This window comes from Buteo buteo, chromosome 23, assembly GCF_964188355.1.
Source record: "Buteo buteo chromosome 23, bButBut1.hap1.1, whole genome shotgun sequence".
NCBI classification, from domain to species: Eukaryota; Metazoa; Chordata; class Aves; order Accipitriformes; family Accipitridae; genus Buteo; species Buteo buteo.
Window position 1 is genome coordinate 7,281,023 of NC_134193.1, and position 15,713 is coordinate 7,296,735.

Below are 15,713 nucleotides of genomic sequence, written 5' to 3' on the forward strand. Positions count from 1 at the left end.
TAGACAAGGAAGATACAACACACATGGAAACTACCACACCATCTCTGTAATAAAAGTGGCTTCAATTATCAGCTTTGAAGTAGAATTCAGTGCAAATGAAAGAGGGTTGGGTTTGGGGGGAGTAGCACAGGAGTCCAACAACATACAGGCACTCCGTGGGCCATCAAAGTATTCGGGTTCATTATGGTGACAAGTTGGTGCAAGAGATCTGGCTGAGATTCAAATAGCTCTGGAGCAAGCTTCTTCATTACATCCTCCAGCTGTTCAGCTGCATACCCTGGGGCTCCATACCACGTTTTAGGCTCCCCCCTGCAAGATTATTAAAAAAAGTTAAATATAAGCAATCTCGTAAGTTACATTTTCAGTCTTCTGCTTTAAAATACACCATGTCAAATGAAGGGTATATCACCAGGAAGGAATGCAAAGATTATGTACCTTCCTGAATCTTCACATTTTACACAGGTCCCTCCTCCAGACCTAAGTTTTTAACTGCCCACATTTCTGAGCACATACTTAAAATATTCCGGGGAAAAAAAAAAAGACTGAAGAAGTCCTCAGTGAAGTTCTGCTAATTCAGCACAACTTCAAAACATAAGCTGTTTGTCTTTTACCATAAACACAAACTCCCTGTTGGATCTAACAACCAAAGCCAGTTCTTTCTGTCTTGTGCATAATTGCCATAAAAGCAACATATAGTAAGTAGAAATTAAACTTCCAAATTATGCAAAAGACCTCAAGGAAAAAAAAAAAAAATCCATATCCAGAGTAGGAACAAAGAATTTCTAACAACAGCTTAACCCAATGCAAGCCAGTTCAGAAAATTAAGGTTATGCAGATGTGTTCCAGTAGATACTGCTTCAGGTTTACAACAAAGCTGGCTGACTGTAGCAAAAAGATGAAAATGCCTTCTAATCCCTTATAAAGAACAATGTTAGAAAAGGTATTTAGAAAAGGAGATAACAGACAAATCACCTTCTCCCAAGAGTCCGGAAAAATTGGTAGAGTAAAGCTGACCCAACAGTGTTCTTTTTTTCCATAAATCATGAAGCAATTGGGAGAATTCCAGAAGAAAAGAGTGAAGTATGAATCCAGAAGCATAACCCTCATACCTAGGAGCTTATTCCTGTACTCAAATAGCACCTCTGTCATGGTGAAGAGGACAGCTAGCGGGAGGGACTGTGGAAGGGCAGTTACTTTGGTACCACAAGGATTAGCACAAGTAGAGTCATCACTACGCAGTGTTAGATGACTATGCAGCCTTGGACCTGGTCGTCATCTTGGAACAAGTCTATGAATTCATGAAGACCAGCCACAGATGCAACTAAAAGCTGTCGTGTGTCCTGAGCCAATACCGGGTTAGTCAAGAATTCTGCTCCTTGATACATGTCATTGCCCAGGAATGTATGACAGCAGTTATGAACTATGCTAAACTTGGACCAGAATACTGGTACCAGGGGGCTCTGGACTTCAGGAGAACAGATAGCAGAGAAAGACAGAATTCTAATGGAGCTGTTAAGGTGTCAGCCTTATGAAGGCAGCAAGCTGCAGAATGGACGAAGGTGACAGTTCTTTCTGCACTGCTACCTGGCAGCTCCAAATTCCTGCTTTTAGAAATACTAGCATCAACGATGATAATTCTACCTCTGACCAGGACTGACATCTTATATATTTATTTGCAAGAATCCTTAGAAGAAAAGACTTGGTTTTTTCTCCTTTTATTACCATTTCAAAAACTAACACAGGATTTAAAGTCATGCAGGAGAACTATTGCCTTCAACCCTATAAAAGGTCTGCTGCTGCAGCCTGGTTCACTCGGGGCTATCTGCTCAAAGCACCATACCAGGATACAAGCTCTTTCAAGGCACAAAGGAACACTGAAGGTGGACATGCCATCTCTAGTATTTCACAAGAACAAGTCCTGCCTTCTGAAGTCTTTTCAGAGTTTGGAGCATTGTCTCTTCAGCAGCGGGTCATTAAGACTGATTCCTCTGGCCAACAACAGTATTAACCTCAACTACACATTGCTCTCCAACAGGCTAAAGAACCGAGACTTAAACCTCTAAGTTGAAGGGAAATACAGAAGAGTATCTGCAAATGAAAAGACAAGACATCAAGGATTTTCATGCTGGAGGAGAAATAAATTAAAAGGAGGCAGGGCAACTTTCACATGTGTCTGAATGTATGTACATGTCTGTGCACATATACATGTATGCAATTATGCATCTTTCTGGCCTTGACTGCAAATACTAATGCAATGCAGGACAAATTATGGAGGACATACTGCTATTCTTACAATAGCAAGGGAAGGTCTCCTAGAAGAAATTAAGTTTCTACTGCAAACAAAAAAAATCTCCTCTCCTTCCCACACTTTACAGCCTGACTGAAGACCCAGACAAGAAAAAAAAGGCAACAAATGACAAGGAAGATAATTTTTAGAATGTAATCCTGATCACTCATTTACTTAGCCTCACTCAAACATTTGTTTTAATAATGTCAAGTACTAAGAAAGCAAGCAAATTAAAGTCACTGACTACTTGGACTGTGCTACAGCAGCAGCTATTTCAAGGAGCAGCAATTGAATAAACAACCAGAAAGATGACCTACTGAATAGCAGCTGGGATGTGGTTTTACCGTTTTGCTGGAACACTTACGCAAACAAGGAAAGGGAAAGAGCTTGACAGGTTTCAGTAAGAGTGACAAGAATAATTCAAACTCTAGAAAAGCTGTTGTAACGTGAGAAGTTTAAGAAGTTCAATCTATTTAGAATATCAAAGAGATGGCAAAGATCTGTCCTGATTACAGCTGACAAGTGTTTGTTTGATGAGAGGATTTATGATAGAATGATCTAACGGACGAAAAATATGCAGGATCCTAAGATTGTTAGTTGAAGCTAGATGATTTAAAAAAAAACTTGCATGGTTTTTAGTTTTACATTGAGCATAATAAAATATTTGATGGAGTATCTGCTGCATCTCTCATGGATTTTTTAAAACTGGGAATGGATGTCTCTTTCCAAAATATGACCTCTTGTCCAAAAGCAAATCAATGCAGGAATCACATGGTGTCAAATTTAACCCTGCTGCTACAGGATTGCAAGAGTTATCCTGGCCTGAACTCTGTGAATCTGGTTTTAGTCCACTAATTAAAAAGGGGAAGGGGGAATGAAAGGGAGATTGCTTCTCAGGCTGAGTTTATTCCTCAAACTCACCAATGCAGATAGTTAATCGAATAGCTCCAGTGGTCTTCTATGTGCCAACAAAATGAAGAAAAGCACATTCCTACATATAGCCAGGGTAATTTCATTCCACATATGTCTGCAGTGATGTGAGCAAGAACAGACTGCTCCATCACAGGCATGTTGTTTAAATTCCAGCCACTATCAAGGTATTCCTGAAAATTGAACAGAACAGTCACAGGTTTATACAACATGAAGTAAAAAACCCAAGAAGGTAAAACTGCCAAAACAGCAACAGAAGAAAAGCATCTTTCCGAACTGAAAAATATAAGAAACAGGTCAATGAATCAAAAAACAAAACCTCCACTGCCTTTGCTCCTTTCACAAACCTTATCTGACCTGCTTTGTTAAAATGAGACTTTGTTGTTGTTGTTGTTTGGAAGTTAATAAATAACTTCTAGGATAAACCTGTGGCTTTTAATGTCTGGTCACAGCAAATTTTATTTAATCAAAACTCTGATGTAATTCTCTTCTTCAAATACTGTGCCAGGTACACAAAACAAACACTTTGCAACCCAGTTCCATTATTGTGCTTTGAACCAAAGAGACTTATTTAATCAAGAACTGCAATACAAACATACACAGTGAACTAATAAAGACCTACCTCCTCTTCTGGTCTAACTTTAAATTTCCCACCCCTAACTGGGAAGCCACTGCCAAATTCCTTTGAAGCAATATCAGCTCCATATTCTACTGTCACATCCTCTTCAATGGTACTAACAAGTCTCCAGAATTCTTTTTCAACCAGCTCGGTGGGGACCATCTAGGCACGAGAAGAAGAAAAACAAGGAGTATATACTGTGGAATCAGAATATAAAAAGCATGTGCATAAAACCTAACTCAGGGAGGAACCTCCACTAGCTTGAAGTATTTCCCCATTTCAAAATTGTTTCAACAAGAGAAAAAAAAGATGCAGCAGAAGTGCAGTTCCACTCAGGACACGTCGCTGCTTTGTTCTCTCAGGAATGGGTGACAGTTAAAGAGTATTCTCTTCCTTACAGACACTTCTTCAAAACTGAAAAAAAAACCAAACCAAGAAGCTGGTGGAACAGGAAACCATGACACCAACAAGAACAAGGATTCACTGATATAAATGAGAACCTCTGATTTCAGATTTCATCCCATTCAAAAGCGCAATTCCCCCCTCCCCCTCAAAAGTTATATATTTTAACTAAGCACAAAAAATGAAATCTACATTATGGCATCAGGATAAATACATGAACATACATGTACTGGCATGTTAAAATAGTCTGACTTGAATGCATCTGCCATTTCTCCAAATGTGCGAAGTGTATAGTCTCTTGCTGCTTGTTCAAAACCAAATGCTTCTTGAGGCTTATTACACTCCTGCAATTGAAAAGATAATTATTTCCATAATGTATTAATAAGACAATCTGTGCTCAGACTTTACACAAATGGGCTACTATTACAGCACCTGATGGCTAAGGCAGCAGGACACCTGACCGAAATGAAGTGACTGCTCCAAGTTGCAGTCAGAAGAAGAAATTACTCTGCTTAATTCACCAAATCACAATATTTATTTATATATCTGCATAAACATTAAGTAATATGCCTAATTTCTCCTTCATCTAGTAGAGCTAAGCAAAAAAAAGATGCATAGACCTCCACACAGAAGCACCTAGTGAGACTCCACTTTTAAATACAGAGGAAAGGTGCCAAATAAAATCCAATATATTTTTTAAAGGCACATCAACTTTTGGCTCCAAAATATTAAGTGATAGCTTTCCAATTTGAAGCATGCGCAGTCTTCATTTTAGGTTTACCCTCTTATCACCCTGTTTGCACAACCTTAAGTAATAACAAATTGTATTTCCAATCCCTAGGATCAAGTTTAAAAAACCCCACAAAATAAAAAATAACCTTAAGCCTAACTGTTACGGTTTGTTGGATTACCTGAGCCAAACACTGGGGACACCTCCAGTCCCCTTTGGGAACATCATGAAGGGGTGGAATTAAACAAAAAGTATGGTAACTGTCATCACAGCCATCACACAACAGGAGACGGTCCTCATCATTACCACTGCCACATAAGAGACATACATACAAATCCACCTGTAACAGAAAATTGCCAGAGTGGGAATTTGAGCACTTAAGGTAACTCAGTTATCTGTAACATTTGCCAAAGCTTATTATTACTTTATCTCCAAAATGGAAATGAGACAAGCAAACACAGAATATTTATATAAGAGTTTAAATAACCCCGCTCTGTAATTTAAGGAAGGACCACAGAGTTGCAAGCCCTTCCATGTATTTTTTTCCCAAATGATAGAAGATTTGATTCAGTGGCCAGGATAGTTTAAATCGGTAGTGTTGAGGATTCAGCAGGTATAACACCTGCTAGTGGCTCACAAATCCTTTTTCTTGTTGCTCTCACATGCAGCATGTGTGCACAGATGTTTCATCCTCCTGTGAGACCAACTGTTTGGAGCCTCAGAGGAGAGAAAGGGGTTCCTCTTGATGGGATTGTTCCTCTTTTTCCCCAGAGATACTGGTCAAGACCTTCATTTTCATTTGCAATGGCACCAGTTTCCCAGCAGAGCTATGTGCTTTTGGGCACGGGGGCAGCTGTTGAAGTCTGATGGAAGTTTCACCCAACAGCTACTGAGCCCCCAGGAAAAGGTGCAGGCACTCCAAACGTGGGAAGGGTTGTCTGCTGCCTGTCCTATGCCACACCTTCACCAGCAACAGACTGAAGGCTCTTCTCAAATACAGAACAGAGCTGTGGGGACAAGCAGACCCTGTTGTCTTATGTTATTAAAAAAAGCAGCAGTATCTCCTGCTCCGTCATGCAAGTTTTTTTTGTTTGGGGGTGTGGGGGTGTCAGCTTCTAGGATTTGCACATTTCCTTCTCAGGTATCTAGCTACAGGTGTAGATTAAATGAAGAACATTTTTGATTTTAGGAAAGATCCAAGTAGTGGCATGGACAGGAAGAATCTCAGTATTGTCTTCTCAAAGTGAGACAAACTACCACTGCTTTCAGTTTGGGGTTTTTTTGGAAGGGGGGTGGTGGTATGTGGAGAGTTGGAGCAGGAACAGGGTTGGTTTTCTAAGAAGCATCTGAACAGCAAAGCTTCCAAGTTAGTGCTGAAATTGTGGAATAAGTGGCAGGTCTGCTGGAAAGCCAGGTGCCAAAGCTTGCATTAAGCTCCCTTGAGGTTAAAGAGTGATGGGGAGAGAGATCAGTTCAAGGAAGAACTTCTATTTGGACTCTTCTTTCAAAATGCTTATTTCAAGATTGTGCCTTGGAGACAGAAAACAAGTCATTTTAATTATAGATAGTGAAAGTTAACTATCCTGTTATTTTCAGCTTTGTAACAGCACAAAGCTTTACAAGTATGTATATTCCAGCAGGCACAGACACTGCTTTGTTTCAAACACAGGGTTACATGAAGAAGTCCTTAGTGCAATATAAATGACATGAGACTTCACTACATACCAAAGAGAAACCCAGAAACACCTGCAATCAATATGAAGCAGCAAGAAAGCAGGGCATACTCACAGCATTAGTAGGTTTTTTAGATCGGACTTTGGATTTGTCTTTCTCTGGCTCCCCAGCATGTTCTCTCTTCTCAGAAAGTTTCACTGTGCTATGCATTTCCTTTTCTGGTGCAACAGAAAAAAAAATGAGGGTATTACAAAATCTTTTAATGCTTAGCATTACTTGTTATTATTTATTTGTTATCACTTGTTACACTGCATCACTCCAAGTTATTTGCTGAATTACTTGTTATACCATACACACACTTGTTTCAGCTAACAATGCAAGATTTGAACACCTGCAATACCTACAGGAGCCAGTATTATCAGAAAAAACAAGTATGCCATCACAAGTTAGCAATGACTATCACATGTTTTGAGTTTTAAAGCCCATTTATATTAATTTAATTTAAATTATGAGTATCTTCATAAGCTAAGATTTTGTTTCCATGTAGTGTTAACAACTGTGCTTGAAGTACTCCATCAATTTTACAGCAGTATGTCACATGGAGACATGAAACAACACTACAACTTCCTACAATGATCTTCACACTTCAGTTTCTTCTAACAGTAGCTTTCACAAAAACGTATCGTCAAAGATGAGCACGCAGAAGTGGCCTGACAAAGAAGCAGTTTCTCTACATTTTTTTACACTCCTACCTAATTTGGGCATGTCTCTACTCAAGTCTTCATTCCTGACATTATTAAAAAAAAAAAAAAAAACCCAACAAAAAACACACCCCCAAATCCATACAACAGAGCATGGAGAATCCCAGGGCTCTTAGCTAAAGTTAGAAGTAAGCTAGAGGCCTTTACACCTGGACATGAGATAGTCCGAAGCATTTCTTGGAGTCTGAGAGCTAACAAAGATATTAAAGAGAAGAATATCTATATCTATCAGAAATTTAAGCATTAAAAAAACTGTCTAGATCTTTCTCCTTCTGCTCTTCAGGAGGAAAAAAGAAAAAAGGTTAATGCTTAGAGACACTCCAAGAAAAAAATATCAAATTAAAAAAGACCACAATCTACACAAATTCTTGGGGGTGGGAGAATATTTTGAACGAACAAAGGAGACTGACAAACTGCTTAGTTAATTTCAATTATTAAGTAGTTGTAAATGGTTCCTGTGTTTGCTTTGCCGAATTATTTGTCAACAAGCTTACTCTTCTGTTTGATGGCATTAAACATTTCTTCTCAGTCTGAAATTATTATTTGTTAAGGAGAGATAACAACAGACTCAGAACTACCGATAGAAGCAATTTAAAAATCATATTATGGGAACTTTATCGTTAAGTTCACAGCATACTATCTTTTGCCTTCATTGAGTTTCATTTCCTGATTTCAAATTCAAATTCTTTCCTAAAAGTGTCTGAAATCTCATACGTTCTTAAAAGAGTTTCCTCTATTTAAAGCTAGTTGATTGATGCTAGCTATTTAAAATACACATAGAAATATGGCTCAGATATCATTTCTGATTGCTCCATAAGAGACCCTGAAGTTTTAAAAAGTAGGATTTTTTTTTCAACTGAAAACATCTTCTTCTCCAAGAAAACTCTACCACTTATAAAACAAACTAAAAGAATTCAAAGCCATAAAAGGACTTTTACAATAAATTCCAATTTAAAAATGAAATTAACAGAAGTATTTTTTTAAAATACTTTGAATTGTTCCAACTGCTGAATTTAACTGGTCTTAAAACGAGTTTGTACAAAGTTACAGAAATTGCATTCACATTTTGTTTCATTCCCCACTTGTCACTCACCATTTTCACACTTTGGAGGTGCACATCCCATTCTACGTCTCAGATTATGAGTTCTGGCTTCTGGAGGATCAGATTCAGTTTTAATATTGGTTGCCTTAAAAAAGAAAAAAAAAAAAAAAGAAAAAAAATCAGTACTGTCCTTAGATGGAACACCTTGGTTTTACACTTGTATTTGGGAAAATGTTCACTGCCATCTAAACTCACGGCTGCTTGCCCAAGTATGGACTGATGATTTTGGAATACACAGCTAGCCACTGCACACAGTGCTGCAGGAAAGGCTGCATACCCAAAGAGATCAACCTGCAACTATGTCCAACACTCAAAGTCCTAACAAGAGAGCACCTATTAAGATCTAAAGAACTCTCTGCAAGTCTCTACAGGTGAGTAACTTTGGTGGCAGACCCTACAAAGTTTTAAAATACACCTTTCAATATTCTCAAGAGCTGAGAAAAGAACTGGGAAAAAAAAGATAATTTTGACTTCCACAATAAAAAAAAAAAATATTTCTGCATACAATTCTTAATCCACTATGATAAATGCCAAGAGAGGACTGCAAAGGTTCAGAGAACAAGCTGCTGTGAGACACAAACACTTCACTGAGGTACAACTGAGGTCTTAAAACTTGTAACCTGACTTGTTCTAAGAAAAAGCCAGGCAGATGGAAGTCAGATAAAGATTTTGAGGACTTAATTTAAACTCAAAAAAACATTTTATACTGATAAACAAATAAATCTAAAAAGGCAACCTGAATTTCTGAAATACTTGTATTCAATTATTTAAAAACGAGTTCAGGGAGAAATAACAGGGAACAACCTGGAGAGATTTGAAAGGAAATCCTACAAAAAGCCTGTGCCAATAACAATACCATGTTTTTAGCTTGATTTCAGCAGACCTTGGTAAGAAGCAAAGGAGCAAGGAACTTTGGTCTTTCATAGATTTTCTTCTACTCTTGAGAAGCAGAACATACTCCAGTCTTCTAAGCAGGGAACTCAGTGTATTGTGGAGCTTTCAACACAGAATAATGTTTTTCCATTTAATTCTTATATTTCTTCCCTGAAGTTCTGAGACTGTGGGAGAACAATTCTCAAATCCCTCAGCGTAAAGACGGGTTTCTCCAACGTTGTACTTTTTATACTTAATTTCTTAAGGAAATGAGGTCATGCAACCACTTTCTTGCTACTCACACAAGTCAGTCCACTACCAACCACTCCCTGAACCCCAAATAATGGCATTTGTTGGCCTAGCTCTAAAAGCATGACTTCCAGGCTGAATGCATCATCAGGTATTTGAAGGGGCAGGGTTTGGTGTTTCTGTTTTGGGGGGGGGGGGGGGGGGGGGGGGGGTTGTAGGCTTGGTTGGTTGGTTGGTTTGGATTTTTACAGAGGTGGTTTTGACATTATTTTCCCTTCACTTTCTGTGTTCTCTTTGTCCAAACTATTGTCTCCATAGACCAGGCAGGGGTCCCATTGCTTAAGATCTGCAAAAAAATGCTGTTCATTATATTTAGTAATACTGAATAAGAGTCAGTTTGCACTGATCCTCAAGCAATGCAGTAACAGATGCTCCATCTTTTGCATCTTTGACTTCTATGAGTTGCACCCTTATTCTGTGCTTAAGCCTACAGAAAGAGCAGCTCTTTTTTGGCCTGAGTATTTCATTATATCGATTCATAGCACTTTCACTTCTGTAGCATTGTTCTGGTCTTTTACACTTACTTTTCTACATCAAGCACCAAAATCCTTTGCCTTTCAAAACCAGCCTATGGCTGTCACTCCCCTGTTCCTTGCTAATTATGAACGTTTTCTCCTAAGTGTTTACTCACCAAGTAGGAAAGGGCAAGGTAAAACTGCCTTACAATTGCAAACTAACACTTACCCCACAGGCTGTATTTTTTGCTAGTAAGAATAATTTACAATACTTTCCTGCAGTTCACTTATTTTAAATGTTTATACTAGATGGTTAGCCTTTGAAAAGCAGGAAATGTCAAACTGGTAAACGTAAGAATGAACTTAGGTTTTACAATTTAAGACACTGACAAATCCTTGTATATCTCATTAGAGCAAAAGGCTGAGACACATTAACCAAACATTACTACTTTGCAAGCTGGTCCATGCAAAAATCAACTGCCTGTAGCTTCAACATAGAATAAAATGGATTTAATCAACTTAGCTGACTTTGCACTGAAATGGAAAAGAAACACTCACATTAACGAATCTTAACTTTTGGAAATTACTGTCTTAAAACACTACAGCTGCTTGCTAAGCTAGTCAGTCCATGCTGCTTAATTCAGCCTTAGCTCTGTATGTTTCCATTCTATTCTTAATCAAGTATTTTCTGTCCACAAAAAACTAGGTGCTCAGGGAAAGACCTGAGAGGATAGGCTTATATTTTGGCTAAGTATGAGTAGTTAGTTTTCACAGAAATGACGAAAACGTGCATTCTTTGTTAGTCAGTGTCATCTGACATAACTGTCAGAGAAGCTAAAATTTTAGCATATATTTGCCCTGCTGTTAATCTTTAAAGGATACATGAGAACTAGCATCTTTCAATCACAGGCAGATGCTTCAAATTGAAAGTTCCAGATCAAACTACTGAGGTTTCCTCAGAATTACAAATCTATTTGTAACAGGGTATTTGAGTGGAAAAGCTTTAGAAAACCTTAATTGTAACTTATTAACTAATTATAGGCAGAATTTGCAACAACTAAGCTGTACTACTTGGTAGTAATAAAGACCAAGACTAGAACAATGGGAGTTACTAAAGAGTCTGAAACAAACTTAAATAGAAATCTGGATTATAATAAAGAGAGTCAAACATGACCTTCCTAACTCATGATGTCACCACTAGTAAGACTGTCTCCTGGGAATAAGCCTCCCCTACTCTTCATCTGCTCAAACAAAAGAAAGAGTAAACTCTCTGAAGGCAGGAACATCAGTCTGGAAAGACTGAAGTCACAGCATCACAGTTTTCCAGCAATGAAGAAGATGCATCATGGTCTCCTAAAATATGTCCTCACAGGAGAACTCTGTGCAGATTTAATCAATAAATTTTATGCTTATCCAAATAAATATTATTTCTTAATCACATGTAAAATTAATCCTGTTTGGTTGTACAAAACCATACTGACTTAACGTTACGCAATTGTTTCCTTATATTGCATAGTGAAAGCAAATTGATAGAACTCAGTAAAAAATGAAATACAACAATGCTAGTGTTATAACAAAAACCTTCTCTGCTCTAACATCTGGCTTCAACTCATGAGAGATTTACAGGAACCTCTCAACACATTTAAAGAATAACTACTGTTCACTGGCTATCCTCAGAGGAAATGAGAGAGATCAAAGCTGCACAAGAGAAACTTCATTTCTAGAATTTGTCACCTGTATTTTAATCTATGAGCCCCATATTATTTATAATCATGCTAAAAACATTATTATAGCATACACACTCATAACTAATGTGTCAGTGGAACAGCTTCAGTAGAAGAGCCGCTCAGAACTCCAAACCTCAGCAACATGCTTTTTAAAGTATCACAAAATCCTTACCATATTATTTATAATTTACACAATTATAAATATTTAACAATGACAAAGAAAATGTTAAACAGCTGTTTACTATGCATATACATTTAGTGATCTGATCAAAACAACATTTGTCCTGTAATTCAACTAAAACCTGTTGTGCCATGTAGCTAGGCAAACTATCAATGCGTTATGATTTCAAGCTCGGTCACCACAGAACATTTGCCCATATAAAGACAGATTATCTCACCTCTGCTCTTAGGCGTTTTGCTCGACGAGCAGGTGGACAAGTTTCAGATGGCTGAACAGACTGTCTCTGTGGAATATCATGGGGCTTATATTCCTTGTCCTTTGTGTCACTAGTGAGATCTGGTTTCTGCAAGCACTAAAGAGACACAATTTGATTACTTAATTTCTGCCACCGCTTCTAATACCAATTTTGTGTAGAACAATTTCCTGGCTAATGTGTAAGAATATAGACAGGGCTTTAATAATTGCTGTGCTGAGTTACTAAAAACAGTATTTATGAGAATTGTAACATTACCTATATGAACAAGTCACAAAATCACTTTTTCCTGTCCTTTTACTGAACGCAATAACCATAACAAAGGATCTTCAATAAAGCTGAATTCAACCTTTAAATGTTACAAGCCCCAAACATTTCTCTATGGGAATACCAATACCAATTCTTCTAGTAGATGGTGCTTCTGGAGACTGTACAGCATACTGGAAACTGCTGTAGCGTCCTCAGGTAGCATTACTGTAAGGCTAACATACAGAGCAATATAAAAGTAAATTAGAGCCTATGATACATCCCTGTCTTAACTGAAATACAATTTTGTCCGAAAAACATTGCAGAAGCTACGTTCTTTATGTTTTGGAGAGGACAACTCTGCTGCATGAATTAAGGGCAGAAGGGAAGAAGATGCAAGAACAGTTTTAGTTCTTCAAAGCTGCTGAATGAACACATTTAATTGCTGAAAACTGTGCATACATTTGGCAAGAAAAGTAATAATTAATGACAATTCCAAGTTTGTCAAGCCACACAACATTCAGTAACAGCAGACAAAATATTAACACTTTTTAATGAGCAAACAATGAATCCTGAAGAAAGAAAAAGTCTTATGTTTTCAGAAAGTATTTCACACAAATTGCTGGATCTACATTTCCTCAGTTCTGTTAATCTGTTGCCATAACAAGCATTTTCTTACCAAGAGAGAAACAGGACAGGAACTACAAGAGAACCACTGCAGCAGCATAAGGACTGATGTTCTGTAGACAGCACCGAAATGAGACTTTCAGAAACAAATGATAGTGAGAAGAGGGGATGGGAAAAGGAGGGAAAAGTGGTATTTTAGAAGACAAGTCCATGCTGAAAGAAGTATGTATTTAACAAAAAAGAAGTATCAGTCAAGGGTAGCAGGATATCATTAACTATCACCCACAGACAGTCCACAACACTGCTCAAAGAAACCTCCAGAATTTCTGTTTTATTTAGGACTGCCTTCAATCTTAGACTTTGCAAGTTCTAGACTCATTCTTTGAAAGCAAATGTCTGACTTAATTTCAACATTAAATACACAAAACCACCCAACTTTGCAGCTTATGCATGTGAGCAGTAAGTCCTGGGTGATGCTCAAAGTTGGGCACGCTCCCATGCAGTGTACTTGGAGGCCACAGAGCACTGCAGCTAGCTCTTCAGAAGAGCATGCTCCCTTAAAGCTCACACCGAAAGAAGATGATGTGCATTATTTAACATTAACATGAATGGGAAAAAGTAAAAAATAACAATTTCTCAGGACAGAAAATAGACAAGCAGAAAAGGCAAGTGAGTAGGAAAAACACAAACACGAGAGAACAGAAAAGCAAATGAGATCAATGCTACATAGAACATTGCCAAATTTAATGACTTCTATAAAATCTGGTTCCTTGAATCATTTCGTCATGTGAAACCCAAATCTTTCACTAAAAAAAAAAAAAAAAAAAATGTCTACTCCTGGTAACAGAGGACATACAATCCTTGAAAGCAAATATCTAGAAGGCAAACAGCTTTTCCTAAACAAAAGGGTAATGAAAACTTGAAAGAGAGAAACAATAAATAGCATAACTTGCCTCACTTCAGTGGAGTGTCCAAGCGAAAAAAAAAGAAAAAGCACTGTTCACTGAAAAAAGCCCAGAAGACATTTCCTAAATATTGAGGTTTCAACAACTATTTAAGCAGAAACATTTCCCAGTGCCTCAGTAACCTGAAAGCAAAGCAGTCGTATGAATGGCTGTTAATTAACATTTTCAACTGTAACTAGACGAAGAAGTGTAAGTCCTGTCTTAAGGATGGGAATTCCTCTGAACCTACTTTACTCCTAGACTGACATGATCAACTGCAAGCATGCGTCTTTAACCAAAGACACTAGCTGCCATTTTTTCGCTCCTTTCCTTTCCCAACCGTCAGAGCCTTTCTGGTAAGGTCAAGCTTCTATCAGTAATTTACCATGAGCTCATCCTACATACTGTGATCTAGCCTGTGATCATGATCTCCTGATATTCTGACAAGATGGTTGCACATATAATCCTTGAACTCCAAGACAGTAAGTTAAAAGACCATCAGCCGAAACCATTAAGGAGCAGCTCCTTCGGCAGGCAAAGGACAGAGCAGGAATGTTCACAAGGCCTCTGGGATTTCAAAAGATGGGGGGAAAAAAATAGGGATTCAATTAATCTCCTCCAGGTTTAGATGTTTATGAAATAGTAATTTACACATAAGCTCATCACCCAGGCTCCCTGTACTTGCAGAATACAACAGGCCTACCCCTGCTACATATCCACTTGAGGATAATAAGAACCACCAACTCCAGAAGTGCTTTTTTTTCTCCAGAAACAACAAAGGGTCCTAGAGAACTATCTTACAGAAACATCTTTATGAGAGGCATACACATATAAATCTTTGGACATATGAATCCCACTCAGGACATTAAAGCCTTAGTTTGAGAAAGAGACCGGACCCAGAGTTACTGAACCAGTTGTATTCACTGAAAAACAGAACACCACAAGACCATCTCTAGTCCCCCAAACTGTAGCTGCATTTTAAATCATGCAAACATCTGGGCAATGCAGCACAGAAGATGCATTGACAGAAGATTATCAATTGATGTAGGGGGACATTTATCCCTCTGGGCATATAGTGTGATTCTGTAGTGTCACACTGATGGTTACTATGGCTAAGAATATAAGGGAGGCACAGACAGTAAGAACCAGTACACCAACAGGTTTACTGCAACTGCTCTGGAGACAAATGCCCAAGACCTGTCTAGTCCAATGTTTCAAGATAAGAATAAAACAAATATACCCCTGCAGAGAGCTGCTTTCAGTATTAGAAACTGGCTGATTTACGAAATTTTTGCTATTTGACTGAACAAGAGCTTTAATAAAAACATGCTGTCTGTTCACCTCTGAACAGCTCCAGATATTTTCACTATTTTAGTATGTATATAGAAATACCTCCAGCTGGGATATCTGTCAAAATAACTCCTGAAGCCAGTTTAACGTATATTTAAGCCACACATAAATAATTAATGCTATACACAGATCTCATCCAGATTTAAGTTATAGCATAGTCATTAGTGGAAACTACATCATTACCTATTTTCTGCTTTTGCAGAAAAAAGTCAATGAATATTGCAAGTACTACCAATTAAAAAA

At 37.9% G+C, this 15,713-nt stretch overlaps 1 protein-coding gene across 1 annotated transcript in view; it reads right to left on the bottom strand.

Annotated features, from left to right (window-relative positions):
• Positions 1–15,713, bottom strand: part of KDM5B (lysine demethylase 5B) — a 60,811-nt gene that overhangs the window by 26,572 nt on the left and 18,526 nt on the right. Inside the window, exons 5-12 of the mRNA XM_075056016.1 lie at positions 12,268–12,402; positions 8,497–8,590; positions 6,757–6,860; positions 5,150–5,308; positions 4,463–4,582; positions 3,840–3,998; positions 3,209–3,390; positions 147–309 (exon numbers count right to left, since the gene is read on the bottom strand). Coding sequence (XP_074912117.1) covers positions 147–309; positions 3,209–3,390; positions 3,840–3,998; positions 4,463–4,582; positions 5,150–5,308; positions 6,757–6,860; positions 8,497–8,590; positions 12,268–12,402 — 1,116 coding nt within the window. The remainder of the gene's footprint in view (positions 1–146; positions 310–3,208; positions 3,391–3,839; positions 3,999–4,462; positions 4,583–5,149; positions 5,309–6,756; positions 6,861–8,496; positions 8,591–12,267; positions 12,403–15,713) is intronic.